Here is a 21,267-nt window from a genome sequence, read left to right as displayed (position 1 = left end):
GAAACCCAATCCCTGTAGATCTGAATGAACGGAGTTCACACACAGAGTTACGCTGTGTAGCTAACACCAAAGCTGCCCCCTCTCTCACACACACACACATACCTCAATCCCATTTTGGAAAACTACTCAGAGTACTGTGTTCAGTTTTGGTCACCCTGCTGTCGGAAAGATGTCATCAAGCTGGAAAGAATGCAGAGAACATTTACAAGGATGTTGCCAGGACTCGAGGGCCTGAGCTGCAAGGAGAGGTCGTGCAGGCTAGGACTTTATTCCTTGGAGGGCAGCAGGAGAATGATCTTATAGAGGTGTACAAAATCGGGAGAGGAATAGATAGGGTGAATACACAGTCTTTTAAAAGTAGGGGAATCTAGAACCAGAGGACATAGGTTTGAGGTGAGAGTGGAAATATTTAATAGGAACCTGAGGGGCAACTTTTCTACACAGAGAGTGGTGGGTATATGGAACGAGCTGCCAAAGGCAAGTTCTAAAACAACATTTTAAATACATTTTTGACAGGTACATGGATAGGAAAGGTTTAGAGGGATAAATGTGGGCAAATGGGATAAGCCAGCATGCTTACTTGGTTAGCATGGGTAAGGTGGGCCGAAGGGCCTATTTCCGTGCTGTATGCTCTGTGACTATGAAGTTTGGGAATGTGGGGATTTATATTCAGAAAGAACAGATACTAGTTTCTCTCACACACACACATACACACACGCACGCACACACACACACGCCCACACACACACACACACGCACACACACACGCACACACATACACACACGCACACACGCACGCACACACACTTGCACACGCACGCACACACACACACAAACACACGCATGCACAAACACGCGCACGACCAGACACACACGCACTGACGCACATGCACACACGCACGCACACACGCACACAGACACACGCACACACACGCACAAACACACGCACGCATACATGCACGCACACACACACGCGCGCACACGCACGCACACACTCACACACATACACAGGCACACACACACAAAACAAATAAACCCACAGGCACACACACACACTGATACACACTCACACCCTGACACACACACACATCCCTATATGCGCACACACACTAACACACACAGACATACACTCACAAGCACACAGATATGCACAGGTACATACACTAACACTCGGAGACTCACACACTCTTGCCTGCAGTAGATGGGCTGAATGGCCTGCTCCTGGTCACCAGGCTCAGTGCCAGAGGCAGGTGAGGGTGAGCAGGGAGGGGGTGGGGGTGTGTGACATGTGAGTGGTGCAGCAGGGTCAGGTCGGCTCAGTGAGGGTGAGATGGTGCCAACACACACTGACCCTGCCACCCTGTCCTCTCCGTTCATGCCCGCCATAACCGCCCAGCAACCGGTCACTGATTAACGTGAGGATGGCAGTGAGGCAACGTTTAACCAGAACCGGTAATTCACATCATGGCCAAATGAGTAAACAGCCATGACTTGCATCTTTCTGCACGTCCGCTGAACTTTATTGAACCCATTCAGTAAACGCAGTGTACTCATCCCGAGAGAGTGAAGCTCCCTCTACACTGTCCCATCACACACACCTGCCATCGGACACAGAGTGAAGCTATTGTAACAGCGAGGGGGGGGGGCCGTCCTCACCCTGTCACGGTGGGTGTTGAGGAGCGATGCGTGCGCGGAACGATTCCGACCGAGCTTACCCCCGCTCCGGTGGAATTGCTCATCGGGCGCAGGCCCCGGAATCTTTCCTGGAAGCTGGACCCTACACAACGTGAGCCGCCTTTCCGAGATGCCCAGCGCGCCGTTCCATGACTCGTGAAGACGTGTACTGTACAGGTCGCTCCTGCACACTCTGCACTTCCTCACCCTCGTCTTCCGTCCGGACTCACCCAGGTGTTACCACCTGATGGCGGGGAGTGGTCCCCAGTGGAGGTCTCTCTACAAGGGAGTCCTTCCCCTTTACATCGGGGACCTGGGGTGGAGAGTGTTGCACAGAGCCTTGGTGTGTAATAAATATTTGAGTCGGTTCACGGACTCACCAGCCGCCTGTAACGTCTGCGGCGAGGAAGAGACCGAGTTCCACGTGTATATGGAGTGCGAGAGGTTGCAGCCCCTGTACGAGTATCTGAAGGGGCTGCTCCTCAAGTTTTGGTTGCAATTTAGTCCCACGATTGTGGTATTTGGGCACAAGGCAGGGAGTGGGGAGGGTCAATCAGGAAGGTGTGATCTCCCTGCCGGGTGTAGGCCTGGCCAAGATGGCCATTCACGGGTCCAGGCAGCGGGCGGTCATGGCCACACCAGCACAGAGTCGGCTGCCTGCTCCTCTTCCGGGTCGATGTCCGTGCTCGCGTGACCCTGGAATAGCAACACGTGGAGTCCACGTGGACTCTAGAGGCCTTCCGTGAACGCGGGGGGTGGAGAGCTTTGTAGATAAAGATGCCGTTATTGTATTATAATCATTGCCCCCCTGGTACAATGTGACTAGTGAATGTTTTTGTAATATGCAATTATTGAATAAAGAATTAAAGAATAATTGTAAAACAAGAGTGAAGCTCCCTCACACACTTCCAAAATGTGCAGGTGCCTTGAAACTGGGTCTCTGGCAAGAATAACCTGTAAGAGGGACTGTTTGGGGCGGCTTCAGTCCAGACCCAGACCAGGGCTGTGGTGGGACAGTCCAACGGGTGGACCCAAGGTGGTCTCCATTCCACAAACCTTGGCCGGCATCATCTGTGAGAACAGCGCACACTGAATGGTGAACTTCAGCAGAGTTAGAGAGACTACCATTCACACAAGATCGTGGTGGTTTCTGCAGCTTTTAATGAGAATTAAAATTCAGATTTCTGGTCGTCACTCAACCGCAACAAAACAGCCCCGTGACAGAATAATTCTTTAACCACATCTGATGTTCACGTTTCATGTGCTCGTTCACATATTATACACTGCAGCAATAAACCTCCCCAGCTCATTCACACCTCATGGAGTACTAGATTCGTACAGCAGACGCACAGGCCCTTTGGCCCACTGCGCCCATGCCGACCTCTTTGCCCATTTATACTAATCCCATTTGTTCACAGCAGGCCTGTAGGGATCCATGCCATGCCTATTTAACTGCTTGTCCAAAAGTGTCTTAAATGTAGTGATTGTATCTGACTCCAGCACCTCCTCTGGCAGCGAGTTGCAGATACCAACCACTCTGTGAAATAACTCTCAGAGTCACATTGTGGAAACAGGCCTTTCAGCCCAACTTGCCCATGCTGACCAACATGTTTCTCCTACACTAGTTCCACCTGCCTGCGTTTGCCCCTTATCCCTCTATGCCTGTCCTATCCATGTACCTGTCTAAATGCTTCTTAAACATTGCGATAGTCCCTGCCTCAACTACCTCCTCCAGCAGCTCATTCCATACACCCACCAAAAAAACAAGTTGCCCCTCAGGTTCCTATTAAATCTTTCCCCTTCACCTTAAACCTATGTCCTGTAGTTCTCGATTCCCATACTCTGGGCAAGAGCCCTGAGCATTTACTCGATTTATTCCTTTTACAATTTTATACACCTCGATAAGATCACCCCTTATCCTCCTACACTCCAAGGAATAAAGTCCTAGCCTGCCCGACATCTCCCTATTTCTCAAGCCTTCGAGTCCAAGGGTGTAGTCCTGATCTTCCAACCTACCTCATTGTAGGTATTGGGCTTTTTTTTCTGTAATTGTAACACTATAACTTTGTGACACTATATTCTGCATAGTGTAGTATAAGGGGATAAGCTGGGGGCGATAAAGGTCAGAACAAATCCGGGCTGCCAACAGATGACCTCAGGATGGGTGGAGCCCATAATAGCCTGTTGTTGGTTGAGGAAGATGTGCAAACGGGAGGGATACAAGGATGGGAACACTGGAACTTGTAGCACGGCTAGGTTAGGGGAGGGGGAGAGGGAGGTGAGGGGATGCAGGAGTTACTTGAAATTGGAGAATCAATGTTCATACCGCTATGATTTGAGATGATTTAATGGGAGAGCAGGCAAAGTTTGTCATTGTATCAAGTGGAAATGCCATACAAAAAACACCAGTGCCTCCTCCCCTCCCTTCTTCTCCCCTCACCACCACTACCCCCTCCCCCTCTGCTCTCTCCCCTTCCTACACCCCCTCCCTCCCTCCCCTAACTCCTCCCTCCCCACCCCCTTTCTCTCCCCCCCCACCCCCACCCTCACCCCGGTGGAGGGAGGCAGTGGCCTGTGGCTCAGACTGGACAACTGACCAGTCATCAGCCAGGCAGCCTGATGGGTGAGTGAGCAGTCGGAGCGGGGGGGGAAGGGGGGGGGGTATGGGTGCTGCCCAAAGCGACTGCCCCCCACCCCCACCCCCCTGCCTGCCCACAGGACCTGCCAGCGAGAGGCTGATCGACTGGTCATTGCACTGTCCAGACCATGGGTCACCCTGGCTGCAGCCCCCGGCAGCTTGGCCCTGACACCCAGTGGATGGGCCCTGGTATTACAACAGCACTGATGCTCGACTCTGGAGCAGCTCGGCGTTAGAGGAACCCAGCGGGTCAGGCAGCATCAGCAGATGCTTTGGACAGACGGCGATTTGGGTCAGGACCCTTCTTCAGACGGATGTAGTAAGGGGGGGGGGGGGGGGGGGGGAGAAGAAAGCTGGAAACGAGAGGTGGTGGCAGAACAAAGCTTGGCGAGTGATAGGTGGATACAGGTGAAGGGGGTGATAGGAAGAAGGGTGGAGTAAGTGACAAAGGCTGGAGGTGAAAAGGAGACAAATGAGTGTCAGGTAAAGGGAGGCGAGGAGGAGTGAAATGTACAGCCACAGGGAGGGATATGGATGGAAGGGGGAGGAGGGGGGGAAAGGGGGAGATAATGGAGCTGAAGAAGGGTCCAAACATCTGTCCATTTCCGTCCACAGATGCTGCCGGGCACGCTTGAGTTCCTCCAGCACTTTGTGTTTTGCTCGAAGTCCAGCATCTGCAGTTCCTGGTGTCTCCAGCTATTATCCTTTACTGACGAACTTGTCCTCCAATTCCAATTCTAAACGTCAAAGAGTTGCCGGAGCACAGCTAACGGAAACTGGTTCTCAGTCCCCGCCTGACCTAAAGAAAGGAAACACATTCTCACAGGGACCCCGGTGTCGAGAGTTGGCAGCTTCAGGTTCCTGCGTGTGTATATCTCTGAAGATCTGTCCTGGGCCCAGCACATTGATACAATCAAAATGTCAGCTCATCAATACCTCGACTTCCTCCGACGACTGAGGAGATTGGATATGTCTACGAATACTCTATCAAACATCTACAGGTGTACGGTGGAGAGCCCACTGACAGGTTCCATCACGGCCTGGTTCAGTAACTCGAACGCCCAGGAATGAAGGAATGAAGGAGACTACAGAGTGTGGTGGACACTGCCCGGTCCATCACAGGTACTGACCTCCCCACCATCGAAGGGATCTACAGGAGGCACTGCCTCTAAAAGACAGCCGGCATCATCACAGACCCACACCACCCTGGCCACGCTCATCTCACTGCCACCATCGGAAAGAAGGTACAGGAGCCTGAAAACCGTGACCTCCATGTTCAGGAACAGCTTCATTCCAGCAACCATCAGGCTCTTGAACACTGCACAACACTAACCTCAGCAACTGTGATCTTCTGTAGACTGTGTCTTTGGTTGCAAGTTGCACAACTCTGCTTACCTCGTATTACAATTGTTTATTTATTGTATTATTGATTATTGCACATTGATCTGTGTGTGATTGTGTTTACAGGCCACAGCATTTCATTGTTTCATTGCTGGTACACAAGGCAATTAAACGTTGCTGAATCATCAGCGGGCTTGGTGCCCGACAGATGTGAACAGCGGGCGAGGGACCCTGCTTCCTCGTGGCATTTGCCCTTGTGACGAGGGTGGGTGATGGAGGGTGAGCCGGCTCCTTGAACAGCTGCAGACCCCCTGGTGAGGGGCTCCCTCTTGTGCTGTTGGGGTGGGTGGGTGGGTGTGGGGGGAAGTTCTGGCATCAGTGACCCAGTGACGGTGAGGGAACGCCATTAAGATTTCCCAGTCAGGATGGTGTATTTTATTTTTAAAAAATCGTTTCAGTACAGCACAGGAGCAGGCCCTTCGACCCACAATGTGGTTGCCCAATACGATGCCAAGAGCAGTCATTATCTCCCTGCACGCGATCCATATCCCTCCATCCACTGCATGTCCATGTGCCTGTCTAAAACCTTCAAACGCCACTATCGTATCTGCCTCCACCACCCCTGGCAGCGTGTTCCAGGCACCCACCACCCTCCGTGTAACAATACTTGCCCCGCACAACTCCTTTAAACTTTGCCCATCTTGACTATGCTCTCTGCTATTTGATTTTTCCATCCTGAAGAAAAGGTTCAGACTGTCTACCCTGTCTATGCCTCTCATAATTTTATATACTTCTTTAGAAATGAGACTTTAGAGATGGATACAGCATGGAAACAGGCCATTCGGCCCATCAAGTCCGCACTGACCAGCAATCACCCCGTATACTAGCACTATCTATTCTACAGACTAGAGACAATTTACAGAAGCCAATCAACCTGCAAACCTGCACGTCTTTGGAATGTGGGAGGAAACCGGAGCACCCGGCAAAAACCCATGTGGTCACAGGGAGAACGTGCAAACCCCGTATAGACAGCACCTGTGGTCAGGATGGAATCCCAGCCTCAGCCGCTGTGAGGCAGCAACTCTAGCGCTGCGCCACTGCGCTGTCCTGAAGCCCTCCTATCATTTCTCCCCCTAACCTCCGACGTTCCAGTGACTTGGAGGGGAACTGCAGTTAGTGGCGTTCCCCTGCTGCCCTTGTCCATCTTGGAGGGAGGGGCGTTGAGTTAGGGAGGTGCTTTCGGTGTGGACTGGGCCAGTAGCTGTGGTATATTAAAAGCGCAACTTTAAGGTGAGAGGTCAAAGTTTAAAGGTGATGTGCGGGGCAGATTTCCTTTTGACACAGAGGGTGGTGGGGGCCTAGAACGTGCTGCCACGGGTGGTGGTGGAGGCAGATACTATAGTGATGTTCGAGGCTTTAGGATCGGTACATGGATATGCCGGGAATGGAGGGATATGGATCACGTGGGGATTAGTTTATTGGCATCATATTGGGCACGGACATTGTGGGCCGAAGGGCCTGTTCCTGTGCTGGACTGTTCCACGTTGGATGATGATGAGGTTGGAAGCTTGGGTCAGGTGTCTGTGACCAGCTGGGCCCTGTGGCGTCGAAGAGATGATGCCTCCTTGTCAATTGTAATCAGGAAGGAAATTATTTAGGCAGCAAATTTCTATGACTAGATTGCAACAAGAGGGAGGAGGCCACTCGGCCCACCCAACGTGGGCTGGCTCCTCTCACGGATCCACTGAGCCCCGCCATGGGATGTCCGCGTATCTCTGGGAGAGGGTTTGTGACGGAGAATCAGTCCTGAATTATCCGCAAATGTCCATTGATTGTTGGTTCCCTGCGTGCAAGGGTGAAGTTGCTGCAGTTGCTCCACCTTCGCCCCGTCCCGCTAGTATTCAACGGTCACTGTTTTGGTCCGCAGATATTCGTTCAAAGCTTCCTGCCCTGTGGAACGAGAGGGAGATTCACTGCAGAGTCAACAGGCACTGACTTTAAGCAGTAGACCATGAGGCATAGGAGCAGAATTACTCCCATCAGGTCTGCTCTACCATTCAATCACGGCTGACCTATCTTTTCCTCACAATCCCAGTCTCCTGCCTTCTCCCCATAAACTTTGACTCCCTTACTAATCAAAAATCCGCTTTGAAAATATCCAATGACTCGGCCTCCACAGCCGTCTGTGGCAATGAATTCCACAGATTCCCTATCCTGTGGCTGAAGACATTTCTCCATCCTTTTATTCCGAGGCTTTGCCCTCTGGTCCAAGACTCTCCCACCACTGGAAATATCCTCTCCACATCCACTCTATCCAGGCCTTTCACTATTCGGTAAGTTTCAATGAAATCACTCTCATCCTTCTAAACTCCAGCGAGTACAGGCCCAGTGCCATCAAACGCTCCTCATACGTTAATCCAATAATCCCCTGGATTATCTCATCTCATCAGGTGATAATCTTATAATCTCATCAGAACCGTTTCACTCTGCAAGAGTAAATGATAAGTCTTGACTGAAATCTCGTTTGTGTAACAACTTTACCAGCAGTAGTGATGACAGGGTACAGAAGTGTGAAAACACACACCTCCAGATTCAGGGACAGTTTCTTCCCAGCTGTTATCAGGTGACTGAACCATTCTATCACACACCAACTAGAGAGCGGTCCTGACCTCCCATCTACCTCATCAGAGACCCTCGGACTAACTTTAATTGGTCTTTACTGTGTTTTATCTGCACTAAATGTCATTCCCTTTATCCTGCGCCTGTATACTGTAGATGACTTGATTGTAATCATGTATAGTTTTTCCGCTGAGTGGATAGCACACAGCAAAAACAACTTCACTGTACCTCTGTACACGTGACAATAAACTAAACTAAACTTTTATGTTCCTCTTTTTGTTTATTATATTGCTTACAGAATACTATGTTTCAGAATACTATGTTTCAGAATTTCAGAAATGTTTTAGCTGATGTGGAAAGGGTCAGCAGCGTGAAGTTCCTAGGACTACACCTGTCAGATGACCTGATGTCCACAACCAACACCACAGCACTGGTCAAGAGAGCCCAGCAGCGACTACACCCTCTCCGAAGACTACGTAAAGCAGGTCTCCCCACTACACATCTACGAACTTTTTATAGGGGGACGTCGAGAGCACATTAACCAACGTATCACTTCCTGTGGGAGCTGCAAGGCGTACGACGGCACCAACTTGACAGATTGTGAAGACCGCCAGCAGGATATTGGTTTCCCTTTCTTGCTGAGTGAGATAGCACACAAAGCACCACCCATCGCATCACATATTCTCCATCCTGCCATCTGGGAAGAGGTACAGGAGCATTAGCTGCAAAACCAACAAGATGCTCCTCAGCTTCTTTTCGCAGGCTAGAAGACTGATAAACGGACTTTGCCCCCTGCCAAACCATTGCAGCAGCTGTCGATCGGAACTCTTTGTTTAGTAGAGAGTAGAGTTTTATTTATTGCTTGACAGAATTTCTATTTACTTGTTGTTATCTGTACACACTGATGGACACTGGTTGAGCAACGTTGTTTTGTTTCCTCTGCTGTCAGGAAATGCAAGATATACTGATATACTGAATACTGATACTGATGTTTACATATTCTGCTGTGCTGTTGCAAGTAAGAAGGTCATTGTTCTGTCTGAGACATATGACAAGAAAACACTCTTGACCCACTAAACAAAACTAAACTAAACTAAACTAAACTAAACCAAACTCAAACCAAAACCAAACTAACCCAAGCCAAAGCCAGTGTTTTGTTGAGCCGGGCCCTGCCACCCCTCTCCCCGTGCTGCCCTTACCCAGGTCCTTGCCGAAGCCCGACTGTTTGAAGCCTCCAAACGGAGCAGCCACATCAGTCTTGTTGTAGGTGTTGATGAAGACAGTGCCAGCCTGCAACTTGTCGCTGACGTACAGCGCCTTGCTCAGGTCACGTGTGAACACGCCCGAGGCCAGGCCGAACTCCGTGTTGTTGGCGCGTTTCAAAACTCCATCCACGTCCCTGGTGGAAACAAAACCAGGGTGACAGCAGGTCAGAGCCTAATCCACACTCAGTCCACACCCCGCACGGAACCACGGGGAACTAAAGCCTGGTGTAGACAGGGTACAGAGGGAGATGGATCACGGGCAGGCGGGTGGCCTTGGCATCATGTACAGCACAGACGTTGTGGGCCGAAGGGCCTGTTCTGCTGCTGTACTGTTCTATGTTCCATGAACATTCATCCCCTCTGGGTCTCTGTCCTGCACCAGGAGAGAAGTTGGGACATTATGTTACAAGTTGTTGGTGAGGCCACACTTGGAGCACTGTGTGCAGTTCTGGTCGCCCAGCTACATTTAGGATGTATTAAGGGTGCAGAAGAGATTCACCAAGATGTTACCCGGGCTTGTGGGCTTGGGTTACTGGGAGAGGTTGGATAGGCTAGGACTTTTTTCATTGGAGCATCGGAGGCTGAGGGGTGACCTTATTGAGGTGTACAAGACCATGAGGGGCACGGATAAAGTGAACACTCACAGTATTTTCCCTAGGGTAGAGAATTCTAAAACTAGAGGGCACAGGATTAAGGTGAGAGGGGAGAGATTTAAGATGGACCTCGGGGGAAACTTCACTCAGAGGGTAGTCTGTATCTGGAACGAGCTGCCAGAGGTTGCTATAGCAGCGGATGCAATCACTGCTTTTAAAAGGCATTTGGACAGATATGTGGATAGGAAGGGTATAGAGGGACATGGGCCAAATGCAGGCAAACGGTACTGGCCCAGTGTGGCAACTTGGTTGGCACGGTCAAGATGGGCTGAAGGGCCTGTTACCTGCTTTACGGCTCTGTGACTCGAAGTGAACCTACCCGTCGGGAAACTTGGAGATGATCATGATGGGCCCGAATGATTCCTCCTGAGCGATGAACATTTCATCCTGCACATCCGTGAACACCGTGGGCTCGAAGAAAAAACCTGTAACAGAACCGTGTAGAGGGGGCATCACTCTGTGTCCGACCCCGGGTGTGTGTGATGGGACAGTGTAGAGGGGGCTTCACTCTGTGTCTGACACCGGGAGTGTAGAGGGGGCTTCACTCTGTGTCTGACACCGGGTGTGTGTGATGGGACAGTGTAGAGGGGGCTTCACTCTGTGTCTGACACCGGGAGTGTAGAGGGGGCATCACTCTGTGTCTGACCCCGGGAGTGTAGAGGGGGCATCACTCTGTGTCTCACCCTGGGAGTGTGTGATGGGGCAGTGTAGAGGGGGCTACACTCTGTGTCTGACCCCAGGAGTGTAGAGGGGGCATCACTCTGTGCCTCACCCATGTCCCGGGAGTGGGGAGAGAGAAGTGCAACAGTAATAGATAGTCATTGATGTTTGTGAATGCGGATTTTACTGGCATTCTGTGCCCCCTTTCTGCAGAGTAGAATCCCACCGTCTCACCCCTGGTGAGGGTCTGGGAGATCGGTTAGCAGCCTACGCATCCATTAATCTCGATCCATCTCTGCTCTGGGTGTAAGCTCTGTCTGCAGAACTCCTGCGTTACCACTGGGACCACGTTACATGAAGGGCCTCCTGGAAGGTTGGACTGATTGGACTCTCCACGCCACGGTGGGTAGGGATGAGGAAGCTGAGGTTGGTGCACATGGAGTTGGGGGCCTACCTGGCCGGGGGACCTGCCTCCCTCCGTACACCAGCCTGGCTCCCTCGTGGACCCCGACGACACAGTACTGGATCAGCTTGTCCAGGTGGGCCTTGTGGTTCTGGGGCCCGTGGTCCGTGGACCTGTCCAGGGGGTCTCCAATCTTCATCTTCTTCACCTCTTCCACCTGCGACCTCGGAGTGAAGCAACAATGGGTTGCACGTACGTGAGACCAGGAGAGAGCTTGACAACGTCCCATCCCCTTCCCTCCATGTACCCGATCCAGAGCGCCTGTATACAGCTTCACATCTAATCCCCAGATTAGTAGGAAACTTCCCATCTCTGTGTGAATTCCCCAACTACAGTCATAGAGTCATACAGCCATTAAAACAGGCCCTTTGGCCCAACTTGCCCGTGCCGACCAACATGTCCCATCTACACTAGTCCCACCTGCCTGCCTTTGGCCCATATCAAGAGTCAAAAGTGTTTTATTGTCATGAGTCTCGAAAAGGAACATTGAAATTCTCACTTGCAGCAGCAAAACTGATATGTAAACATCGTCCCGGGAACATTCTCACTTTTCCGGCTTTTTGGAAATGCGCCTCCATTTTACATTGCGTCTTCCCAATTATCCCACCAAACTGCGGGAGGAGGAGTTGAGGCAGGGGCTATCGCAACGTTCAAGAAGCATTTAGACAGGTTGATGGATAGGATAGGTTTAGAGGGATATGGACCAAACCGTAGGCAGGTCGGACAAGTGTAGACGGGACATGTTGGTCGGCGTGGGCAAGTTGGGATGAAGGGCCTGTTTCCACGCTGCATGACTCCATGACTCGAACTTTAACACCTCGAGCTTCTCCGCAATATATTCCAGCTGCCACTTGCCCTCCCCCCTCCCCATTCAGCTGAGGAGGGGCTCCCTTCTACCCCAGCCTCGTGAGGGAACAGATCAGCCTACAACCCAAACACGGTGAACAGAGAGAGACTCACCACTCTGTGCAGGAACTGGTCGTGGATTGATTCTTCCACAAAGAGCCGGCCAGCTGCTATACAGTTCTCCCCCTTGTTGAAAAACACAGCTCCCATACCCTGGGAAAGCAAGCAAGGGTTAGCGATCTCCACAGCAGCACAGCGGGTAGTGCAGCTGCCTCACAGTGCCAGAGACCCCGGTTCCACCCTGACCACGGGTGCTGTCCGTGTGTATGGAGTTGCTGCCTCACAGCGCCAGAGACCCGGGTTCGATCCCGATTACGGGTCTGCGTGGAGTTTGCATGTTCTCCCCATGACCGTGTGGGTTAGCACCGGGTGCTCCGCTTTCTTCCCACATCCCAAAGATGTGCAGGTCTGTCTGTAGGTTAATTGGCCCTCTGTCAATTGCTACGAGTGTGTGAGGGAGTGGATGAGAAAGTGGGATAATGTAGAACTGCTGTGAACAGGTAATCGATGGTCGAAGGGCCTGTTTCCATGCTGTATCTGTAAAACTCGAAAAACACTGACCTGGGCCTCACTGGCCCACAGTTACTTGGCTTGTCACTGCTGCCCTTCTTAAATAAAGGAGCAACATTTGCGATCCTCCAGTCATTAGGCACGTCACCGGTAGCTAAGATAGATGCATAAATCTTGGTGAAGACCCCTTCTGTCTCCCACAGCAACCTGGCCAAGATCCCAGACACCCCAGGGGATTTATCAACCCTTATGTATCCCCTCACCAGTTAGAGAGTGGTCCTGACCTCCCATCTACCTCATTGGAGTCCGTTGGACTATCTTTAAGCTGACTTTATATTATATCATCAATGTTATATCAATGTTATATCTTTCACTGAAGATACCCTTGTACCCATTATCATATATTTGTGTGGAACAGCTTGATCGTGTTCATGTATAGTATATTCTTTGACTGGATAGCACGCAAACTAAAGTTTTTCACTGTACCTCGGTACACGTGACAAAACAAAACGAATCATCTAACACAGGGCAGCACAGTGGCGCAGCGGTAGAGTTGCTGCCTTTCAGTACCAGAGACCCTAATTCAATCCTGACTATGGGTGCTGTCTGTACGTTCTCCCCGTGACCACGTGAGTTTTCCCCGGGTGCTCCGGTTTCCTCCCATACTGCAAAGACGTGCTGGTTTGTAGGTTAACTGGTTTCTGTAAAAATTGTATATTGTCCGTGGTGTGTAGGATAGTGCAAGTGCACGGGGGGGGGGGGGGGGGGTCGGGTCGCTGGTTGACGTGGACTCGGTGGGCCGAATGGCCTGTTTCCGTGCTGCATCTCTAAACTAAACTAAAAAGAGAGTCCTGAAACAGGCCGTTCGGCCCAACTTGCCCATTGCACTATTGTTTGTTGTATATTTACTGGCGCGTTATTGCATGTATGGGCTATGAAGCTGCAGCAAGTAAACATATTGTTGTTCTGTTGTCCATGGCTGTTAAACCCTCTTGTCTTTTGCCATCCCCCTCACCACAGCTGTCCGTGCAACACAGAGCCAATGATGGCGGGGGAGAAGGGGCAAGTTAAAATGCAAGGGTAAAGCAAGAACATGCAGGGAATGGAGGGATACAGGTCACAAGCACGCAGCAGAGATTAGTTTAAGGACAGCTTAACCCCGGGCATAATAGTCATCATGGACATTGTGGGCTGAAGGGCCAGTTGTGGTGCTGTTGTCTTCTGTGTTTGTTCTATGAGGATTGAGGCGTGGGTCAGCGGGCGTGGGTCATGGGGCGTGGGTCAGGGCGTGGGTCAGAGGGCGTGGGTCAGAGGGCGTGGGTCAGAGGGCGAGGGTCAGAGGGCGTGGGTCATGGGGCGGACCTGTTAGATACTGCAAACACTTTATTTCTGTTTGGAAACTTTTATTCCCATTAACATGCTAGTTGACAGCCAAACTTACATTCATGACCAATCATTTACTGTCTTGACCAATCACTTACTAGACCAACTAATCATTAACTAACCTAACTAATGTTTAACTAGCCTGACCAACATTCTGCAATAGCAGTATATTAGCAGGTCACCTTGGATCCTTTTCCCATCAGCCTCATTTCATCCCGTGCACTAGCTTTCTCCGACACACCAATGGCCATTTACAGAGGCCAATTAACTTACAAACCTGCACGTTGTTGGGATGTGGGAGGTGCTGTAAGGCAGCAACTCGACCACTGAGCCACTGTTACCCCTCAGCATTGTAACGCATCAGAGACAAAATCCAATGTCCGCAATGAGGTCGAGGTGAATTAGACAGCACCCTAGCTTATAGAAGGGACATTTAGAAGCCTGATAAGCTCATGTGATAGGAGCAGAATTAGGCCAATCGGCCCATCGAGTCTATTCCACCATTCAATCATGGCTGATCTATCTTTCCCTCCTAACCCCATTCTCCTGCCTTCTTCCCATAATCCCTGACACCCGCACTAATCAAGAATCTATCTATCTGTGCCTTAAAAATATCCATTGACTTGTCCTCCACAGCCGGCTGCGGCAAAGAATTCTACAGATTCACCGTCTGACTGAGCAAATTCCTCCTCATCTCCTTCCTAAAGGAACGTCCTTTTATTCTGAGACTGTGCCCTCTGGTCCTAGACTCTCCCACATCCACTATCCAGAGGGGCAATGATTCTATACGGAGAAGGGGTTGTTAACTAATGATTTAATATTTAATTTTAAATTATGATTTCCCTAAATTCAAGTTACCCCTGCACTCCCTCTCTCCGCCCTCCCACACCCAGGTCACGCCAGCTTTCGTTCTCACCTGACAAACAGCTAACAATGACCTGTTTCCTTTATCATTGTTACTTTTTTGCATATCTTTCATTAATTTGTTCTATATCTCTCTACACCATCGTCTATATCACGTCACAGAGGCCTCTGCAGTCCGTCTGTCTTTTTTTAAATTATTTGTCTCGTTTGAATGTATTTTAATTTTTTTTAACTGGGTATGTGTGTGGGGGGGGGGGGGGGGGGGGTGGGGGGTGGGGGAAACTTTAAAAATCTTTCCCCTGCACGGAGAACCCGACCTTTTCCCTGTCGGGTCTCCGTTGTCGTTGGGGCCGAGCACCGTGGAGCGGCTTCCAACCGGAACGACCTGGGGGCTCCATTCGCGGAGCCTGCGGATTTACCCACCATCGTGGAGCTGGCCGAGTTCGGAGCGGGAGGAGCGGTGGTGGCGCGCTGCTGCGGCCCGACCCAGGAGATTCGGAGGCTCCAACCGCCGGCCAGGTGGACAGTGACACCGGGAGCCCGCGGGCCCCTGCTGGGAAACCGCTTTTCGGGGCTTCCGCAACGGCGACTTCTCCCGCCCGAGTTGCGGGGTTGAGGATGACCTGGAGCGGGGCCTTACATCATCGCCCAGCGCGGCTTTAAATGGCCGCGGGACTTTGCTAGCGCCCGCCGAGGGCTCCAACACCAAGACCCGGAGCAGGGCCTTGCATCACCCGGCTTTATAATTGCCGCGGGACTTATTTACCATTGCCCGCTGGGGGCTTTGACTCTGACATCGGGAGGAGAACGAGGAGTGCAGGGGGAGAGATAAGACTTTGCCTTCCATCACAGCGAGGAGGAGATTCACTGTGATGGATGTTTGTGTAAATTGTGTTGTGTCTTGGTTCTTCTTCTTGTTTGTATGACTGCAGAAACCAAATTTCGTTTGAACCTCTGGGTTCAAATGACAACAAATAAATTGTATTGTATTGTATATCATTTGTTTCCCTATCCCACGACTTTCAGTCCGAAGAAGGGTCTCGACTCGTAACGTCACCCATTCCTTCTCTCCGGAGATGCTGCCTGTCCCGCTGAGTTACTCCAGCATTTTGTGTCAATCAGGGGTTGTTAACTATCCCAGTGGCAGGGACGATGGGACATCCATATCAGAGCTCGCGATAAGATCCACCACTAACCTCAGGGTTTCTCATGCTGTCCCCACCTCACCCACCACCACCCACCACCACCCCACCACCCACCACCACCACCCACCACCACCCACCACCACCCACCACCACCCACCACCACCACCACACTCCCTCCCGGTGCAGCCCAGGTCTGTCTGCCTTACCATCCGCACCGCCTTGTCCAAATCACAGTCGGCAAAGATTAAGAGCGGGGATTTGCCTCCGAGTTCCAGAGAGACTTTCTTCACGTTGCTGACTGCACAGCTGTGGAAGGAAGGGCAGCGTGACTCTCTTTTCATGCTCAGTCTGTGGAGATCACCAGCCCCCCTCCCCCCACCTCCTCCCCCACCCCCAATCCCGTCTCCGGCCTGTGGGAACCTCCCACTCCATCCGTCCACTCCACAGGGCAGTGGGGTGGTATCGGCATGGAGGGGAGGGGAGCTACGTGACTCTCCTGCCCAGCAGTGGTGTCTGGAGAAGCAAAGCTTTCCCAATCGATTCATCCCCACAGAGGGAATTCTTGCAGTGGGGTGAGGTGGGGGTGGGGTTGGGTGGTGGGTGTGGGGTTGGGTGGGTGGGGGGTGGGGTAGTTGGTGTTAGATTCACTCTTCCCCTAAAACATTTTCCCAATTTTGACTTCCAATGGACATTTGGGAGATATCTGGATAGGGTGGGTTTAGAGGGACCTCAGGGGCAACTTTTCCACTCAGAGGGTAGTCTGTAACTGCAACGAGCAGCCAGAGGACGCTATGGAAGTGGATACAATTACGGCTTTTAAAAAACAAATAGATGGATAGGAAGGGTGTACTGGGAAGCCTGTTCCATCGTCAGAGTGAGACCAAATGCAAATTGGAGGAACAGCATCTCATATTTTGCTTGGGCAACTTACAACCCAGCGGTATGAATATTGATTTCTCTAACTTCACGTAACCCTTGCACCCCCTCTCTCTCCATCTCACCCCCACCCGTTGTACTAGTTTCACTGTCGTCCTGCTAGGTTCCACTGTTTGTATCAATCATTATTATCTTCCCCACAGCCAACAATGGACCATTGTCGGCTCCACCTTTCCTTGACCATTGTTGCTGGCTTTCATTTGTTTTTTTTTTTGCATATCTTTCATTAATTTGTTGTATGTACCTTTTCATATCTCTCCGTTGCCCTCTCCCCAGACTGTCAATCTGAAGAAGGGTCTCGACTCGAAACATCACCTATTTCTTTTCTCCAGAGATGCTGCCTGACCCCTGAGTTCCTCCAGCATTTTGTGTCTATCTAAGGGTTTATAGTGATGGGGGTCTTGGGCAGCAGGGCTGAAGAAGGGTCCTAACCCAATACATTGTCTGTCCATTCCCTCCACAAATGTTGCCTGACCTGCTGAGTTCCTCCAGCATGTTGTGTTCTACTCCTGAACCTTCCCCAGGGACCCCTGTTACCTCTTCATGATCTTCTTCCCAACCGGGGTTGACCCAGTGAAGCCCAACTTCCGAACGTCTGGATGCTCCGATATTCTCTGCCCGATGAGGGAACCTGAGGGACAGGAATGGCCGCTCAGAGCAGGGGTGGAGAAACAGCCCCCCAAAACCCCTCACACACCACCCAACCTACACCCACACACCAGTCACCCCTACAATCCCCTCAACCGACACACACACTGTGGGAGGGGCGGTTGGGGGGGGGGGGGGGGGTGGGGGAAGGGCGGTGGGAGTGGAGGGGGGGGGGGAGGGGGGGGCGGTGAGGGGGGGTGTGAGGGGGGCGGTGAGGGGGGGCGGTGAGGGGGGGCGCGGTGAGGGGGGGGTCGGTGAGGGGGTGGGAGGTGAGGGGGGGGGGCCACTGTTACCTACCGGCTCCCGGGAGAATGTTGACCACCCCCTTTGGGATTCCTGCCTTTACCGTGAGCTCGGCGAATTTCAGCGCTGTCAAGGGCGTCACCTATTGGAACGAAGGGGAGATCGTGGGGGTCAGTAAACTCCCCCTCACCCCACCCCCCCCCCCCCCCCCCCCCCCCCCCCGTCCCCCCTCCCCCCCCCCCCCCCCCCCCCCCGCAATCCCATGGTGCGCATAACTTCATAGGTCTCAGGAGCAGAATTAGGCCATTCGGCCCATCAAGTCTATGCCATTCCACAATGGGTGATCTATCGTTCACTCTCAACCCCAGTCTCCTGCCTTCTCCTCAAGGGGATTTACTCACCGCAGATCCCGACTGTCCACGAGGAACAGTCTCGGGAGCGGCCCAGCGTGGGACATTCCGTGCCTCAGCCTGCTGACCGGTGACGGCGGACATTCCACCCGAGCTCCCCCCACCCTCTGGGGCATCATTTGTCCCCTCAATGGGCAACAAGAGGGGATTTGGGGATGGGAGATGACATGGCTATTGTCCTGGGATCTTGCTGTGTTGGAGGAGGAGTGGGGATGTGGCTGGATAAGGGGCGGCGTGGAGGCTGGCGAGTGATAGGTGGATACTGGTGGACATGGACAGATAGATGGATATGATGGATATGAAGGGTACAAATGCACGTAAATGGGACTTGCCCAGAATGCCCACTGGGTCGGCATGGACTAGGTGGGCCGAAGGGCCTGTTTCTCTGCTGTACGGCTCGGTGACTGGCTGACTCCTGCATCGTGCTGTGTGTGTGTGTGACCCCGTGTGTGACCCCGTGTGTGACCCTGTGTGACCCCATGTGTGACCCCATGTGTGACGCCGTGAGTGACTCCGTGTGGCACGTGACGCGGGCACTCGGTGACCACTTGCCTGTGCCGGTTTGAGCACCAGGGTGTTCCCCGCGGCCAGGCAGGCGGCTGCCTTCCACGCCAACATCATCAGCGGGTAGTTCCACGGGATCACCACCCCACACACCCTGCACCGGGGGAGAGGGGGGGGGGGGGGAAGAGGGGGGGGGGGGCAGAGGGGGGGGGGGCAGAGGGGGGGGGGGAGAGGCAGAGGGGGGGGGGGGGGCAGAGGGGGGGGGGGGGGGGAGAGGGGGGGGGGCGGGGGGGGGGGGGGGGGGGGGGGGGGGGGGGGGGGGGGGGGGGGGGGGGGGGGGGGGGGGGGGGGGGGGGGGGGGGGGGGGAGAGGGGGGGGGGGAGAGGGGGGGGGGGGGGGGGGGGGGAGGGGGGGGGGGGGGAGGGGGGGGGGTGGGGAGGGGACAGGGGGGGGGGAAGGGGGGGGGGGGGGGAGAGGGGGGGGGCAGAGAGGGGGGGAGAGGGGGGGGGCAGGGGGGGGAGGCACGGGGGGTGGGCGGTGAATCCATCACCCATTCTGCATTCTCTGATGTTGCTCTGAAGTCACACAAGCAGCCGCACGTTTCTCCTTCCCCCCTCCCCAACATACCCACCCCCCCCCTCTATATCATCCACCCCCCCAGTTTCCCTCCCACCATTCCTCCCCACACCACCATCCAACCCCACCTCCCCCCCTCCCTCCACCCCCACCTGCCAGCTAACAAATCAAGGTGGGTTGCCAGCACGCACCCAATGGGCTCCCTCTTGGTGAAGGTCAGGTTGCGATTGGGCCGGGCTTGGTTGATTGGAATGGTGCAGCCCTGGGGAGGAAGGGCAGGCGGTGAGAGAGGGCACCCGGACACAGCCCTATGGTCAACGGGCAGCGTGCACCGCCTCAGGTGTGCCAGTTCCACAGGTGTACAGGTATGGCCACACACAGGCACACCTGTACACCCCCGCACATGGGCACATAAGGGGACATGGCTGTACACAGAAATAGCTGTACACAGGCACACCTGTACATGGGCACACAGCCGTACGTTGGCACACAGAACCGCACTAAGCCACAGATGTGTGCAAAACTATCTGGTTGAACAGATGCGTGTAGATGTATAAGTGTTAATGACATGTTTACCAGCTGTGTGAATGTGTGAGCATATACCATGTGCCCATGTGCATGCGTGCCGATGCACAGGTGTACACGTGACAGTCTGCACATGTGCACCGTGGTGTCAGTGTCAAGGTGTGTGGTGTGTAGTTGTGTGTGGGCAGTGGGCAGTGGGCAGTGGTGTTACCACGGGCGGTTCAGCAGCCGTGGCAGGCGGCACAGACCTGGATCTTGTCGCACCAGCCGGCGAAGTAGCGGAAGGTCTGGATGGACATGCCCACGTGGGTTTTCAGGGCCAGGGTGTAGACGGCACCCGAGTCGATGGCCTCGATGGTGGCCAGCTCCTCCTGGTGCTCCTCCATCAGATCAGCCAGCCTAGGGATGGAGCACACTAATGTCAGCACCAGCGGCAGCTCAAGATGCCCCCAGATCCAGCTCCTCATCCCTGGAATATCCGGCCCCACAGATGGAGGGAGCTCCCCTCCCCTGCTCCACTTCTCAAACCCAGCCAAGCCTAGATAAGCCAAGACAAATCAAGCCAAGACAAGCCAGGCCAGGGTGAGCATTGTGTTACCTGCACGTACAGTGTGGGAGAGGTCCAATGGACGTTGCCAGTGATGGGTGGTTACCTGTAGAGCAGGCGGCCCCGGTCCCTGGGATTCATCCGGCCCCACTCGCCGGTCTCAAAGGCTTCCTTCGCTGCGGCCACGGCCTTGTCCACATCAGATATCTGGGCCAGCGACACCTTGCAGATCACCTGGTGCACAGACACGGAGAAGGTGAGGGAGGCAGGCGGTGAGGAAGAACAAAGCCAAGGAGATAGGCAGGGTTAGGAAGTTGGGAACAAGAGTGTGTGTGTGACAGAGACAGGGAGAGACAGAGAGAGACAGAGAGAGAGAGATAGAGAGAGAGAGACAGAGAGAGAGACAGAGAGAGAGAGAGAGAGAGAGAGAGAGAGAGAGAGAGAGAGAGAGAGAGAGAGACAGAGAGAGACAGAGAGAGAGAGAGAGAGAGAGAGAGAGAGAGAGAGACAGAGAGAGACAGAGAGAGAGAGAGAGAGAGAGAGAGAGAGAGAGAGAGAGAGAGACAGAGAGAGAGAGACAGAGAGAGAGAGACACAGAGAGAGAGAGACAGAGAGAGACAGAGAGAGAGAGAGAGAGAGACAGAGAGACAGAGAGAGAGAGAGACAGAGAGAGAGAGAGAGAGAGAGAGAGAGAGAGAGAGAGAGAGAGAGAGAGAGAGAGAGAGAGAGAGACAGAGAGAGAGAGACAGAGAGAGAG

At 53.1% G+C, this 21,267-nt stretch overlaps 1 protein-coding gene across 2 annotated transcripts in view; it reads right to left on the bottom strand.

The window, feature by feature from the left end:
* Nucleotides 1–5,708: 5,708 nt before the first annotated feature.
* aldh1l1 (aldehyde dehydrogenase 1 family, member L1) overlaps nucleotides 5,709–21,267 on the bottom strand; it is a 35,806-nt gene continuing 20,247 nt past the window's right edge. For both annotated transcript variants that reach the window (XM_055647917.1, XM_055647915.1), the window contains exons 12-23: nucleotides 20,617–20,744; nucleotides 20,212–20,362; nucleotides 19,630–19,700; nucleotides 18,911–19,016; nucleotides 18,003–18,090; nucleotides 17,595–17,688; nucleotides 16,328–16,427; nucleotides 12,274–12,372; nucleotides 11,305–11,470; nucleotides 10,510–10,615; nucleotides 9,472–9,671; nucleotides 5,709–7,603 (exon numbers count right to left, since the gene is read on the bottom strand). In XM_055647917.1, coding sequence (XP_055503892.1) covers nucleotides 7,548–7,603; nucleotides 9,472–9,671; nucleotides 10,510–10,615; nucleotides 11,305–11,470; nucleotides 12,274–12,372; nucleotides 16,328–16,427; nucleotides 17,595–17,688; nucleotides 18,003–18,090; nucleotides 18,911–19,016; nucleotides 19,630–19,700; nucleotides 20,212–20,362; nucleotides 20,617–20,744 — 1,365 coding nt within the window. In that variant the 3' untranslated portion in view covers nucleotides 5,709–7,547. The remainder of the gene's footprint in view (nucleotides 7,604–9,471; nucleotides 9,672–10,509; nucleotides 10,616–11,304; nucleotides 11,471–12,273; nucleotides 12,373–16,327; nucleotides 16,428–17,594; nucleotides 17,689–18,002; nucleotides 18,091–18,910; nucleotides 19,017–19,629; nucleotides 19,701–20,211; nucleotides 20,363–20,616; nucleotides 20,745–21,267) is intronic.

This window comes from Leucoraja erinacea, chromosome 16 (assembly GCF_028641065.1).
Source record: "Leucoraja erinacea ecotype New England chromosome 16, Leri_hhj_1, whole genome shotgun sequence".
In the NCBI taxonomy this organism is placed as follows: Eukaryota; Metazoa; Chordata; class Chondrichthyes; order Rajiformes; family Rajidae; genus Leucoraja; species Leucoraja erinaceus.
The sequence above is the reverse complement of the archived record's forward strand: the minus strand, read 5'-3'. Positions and strand labels throughout refer to the sequence as shown.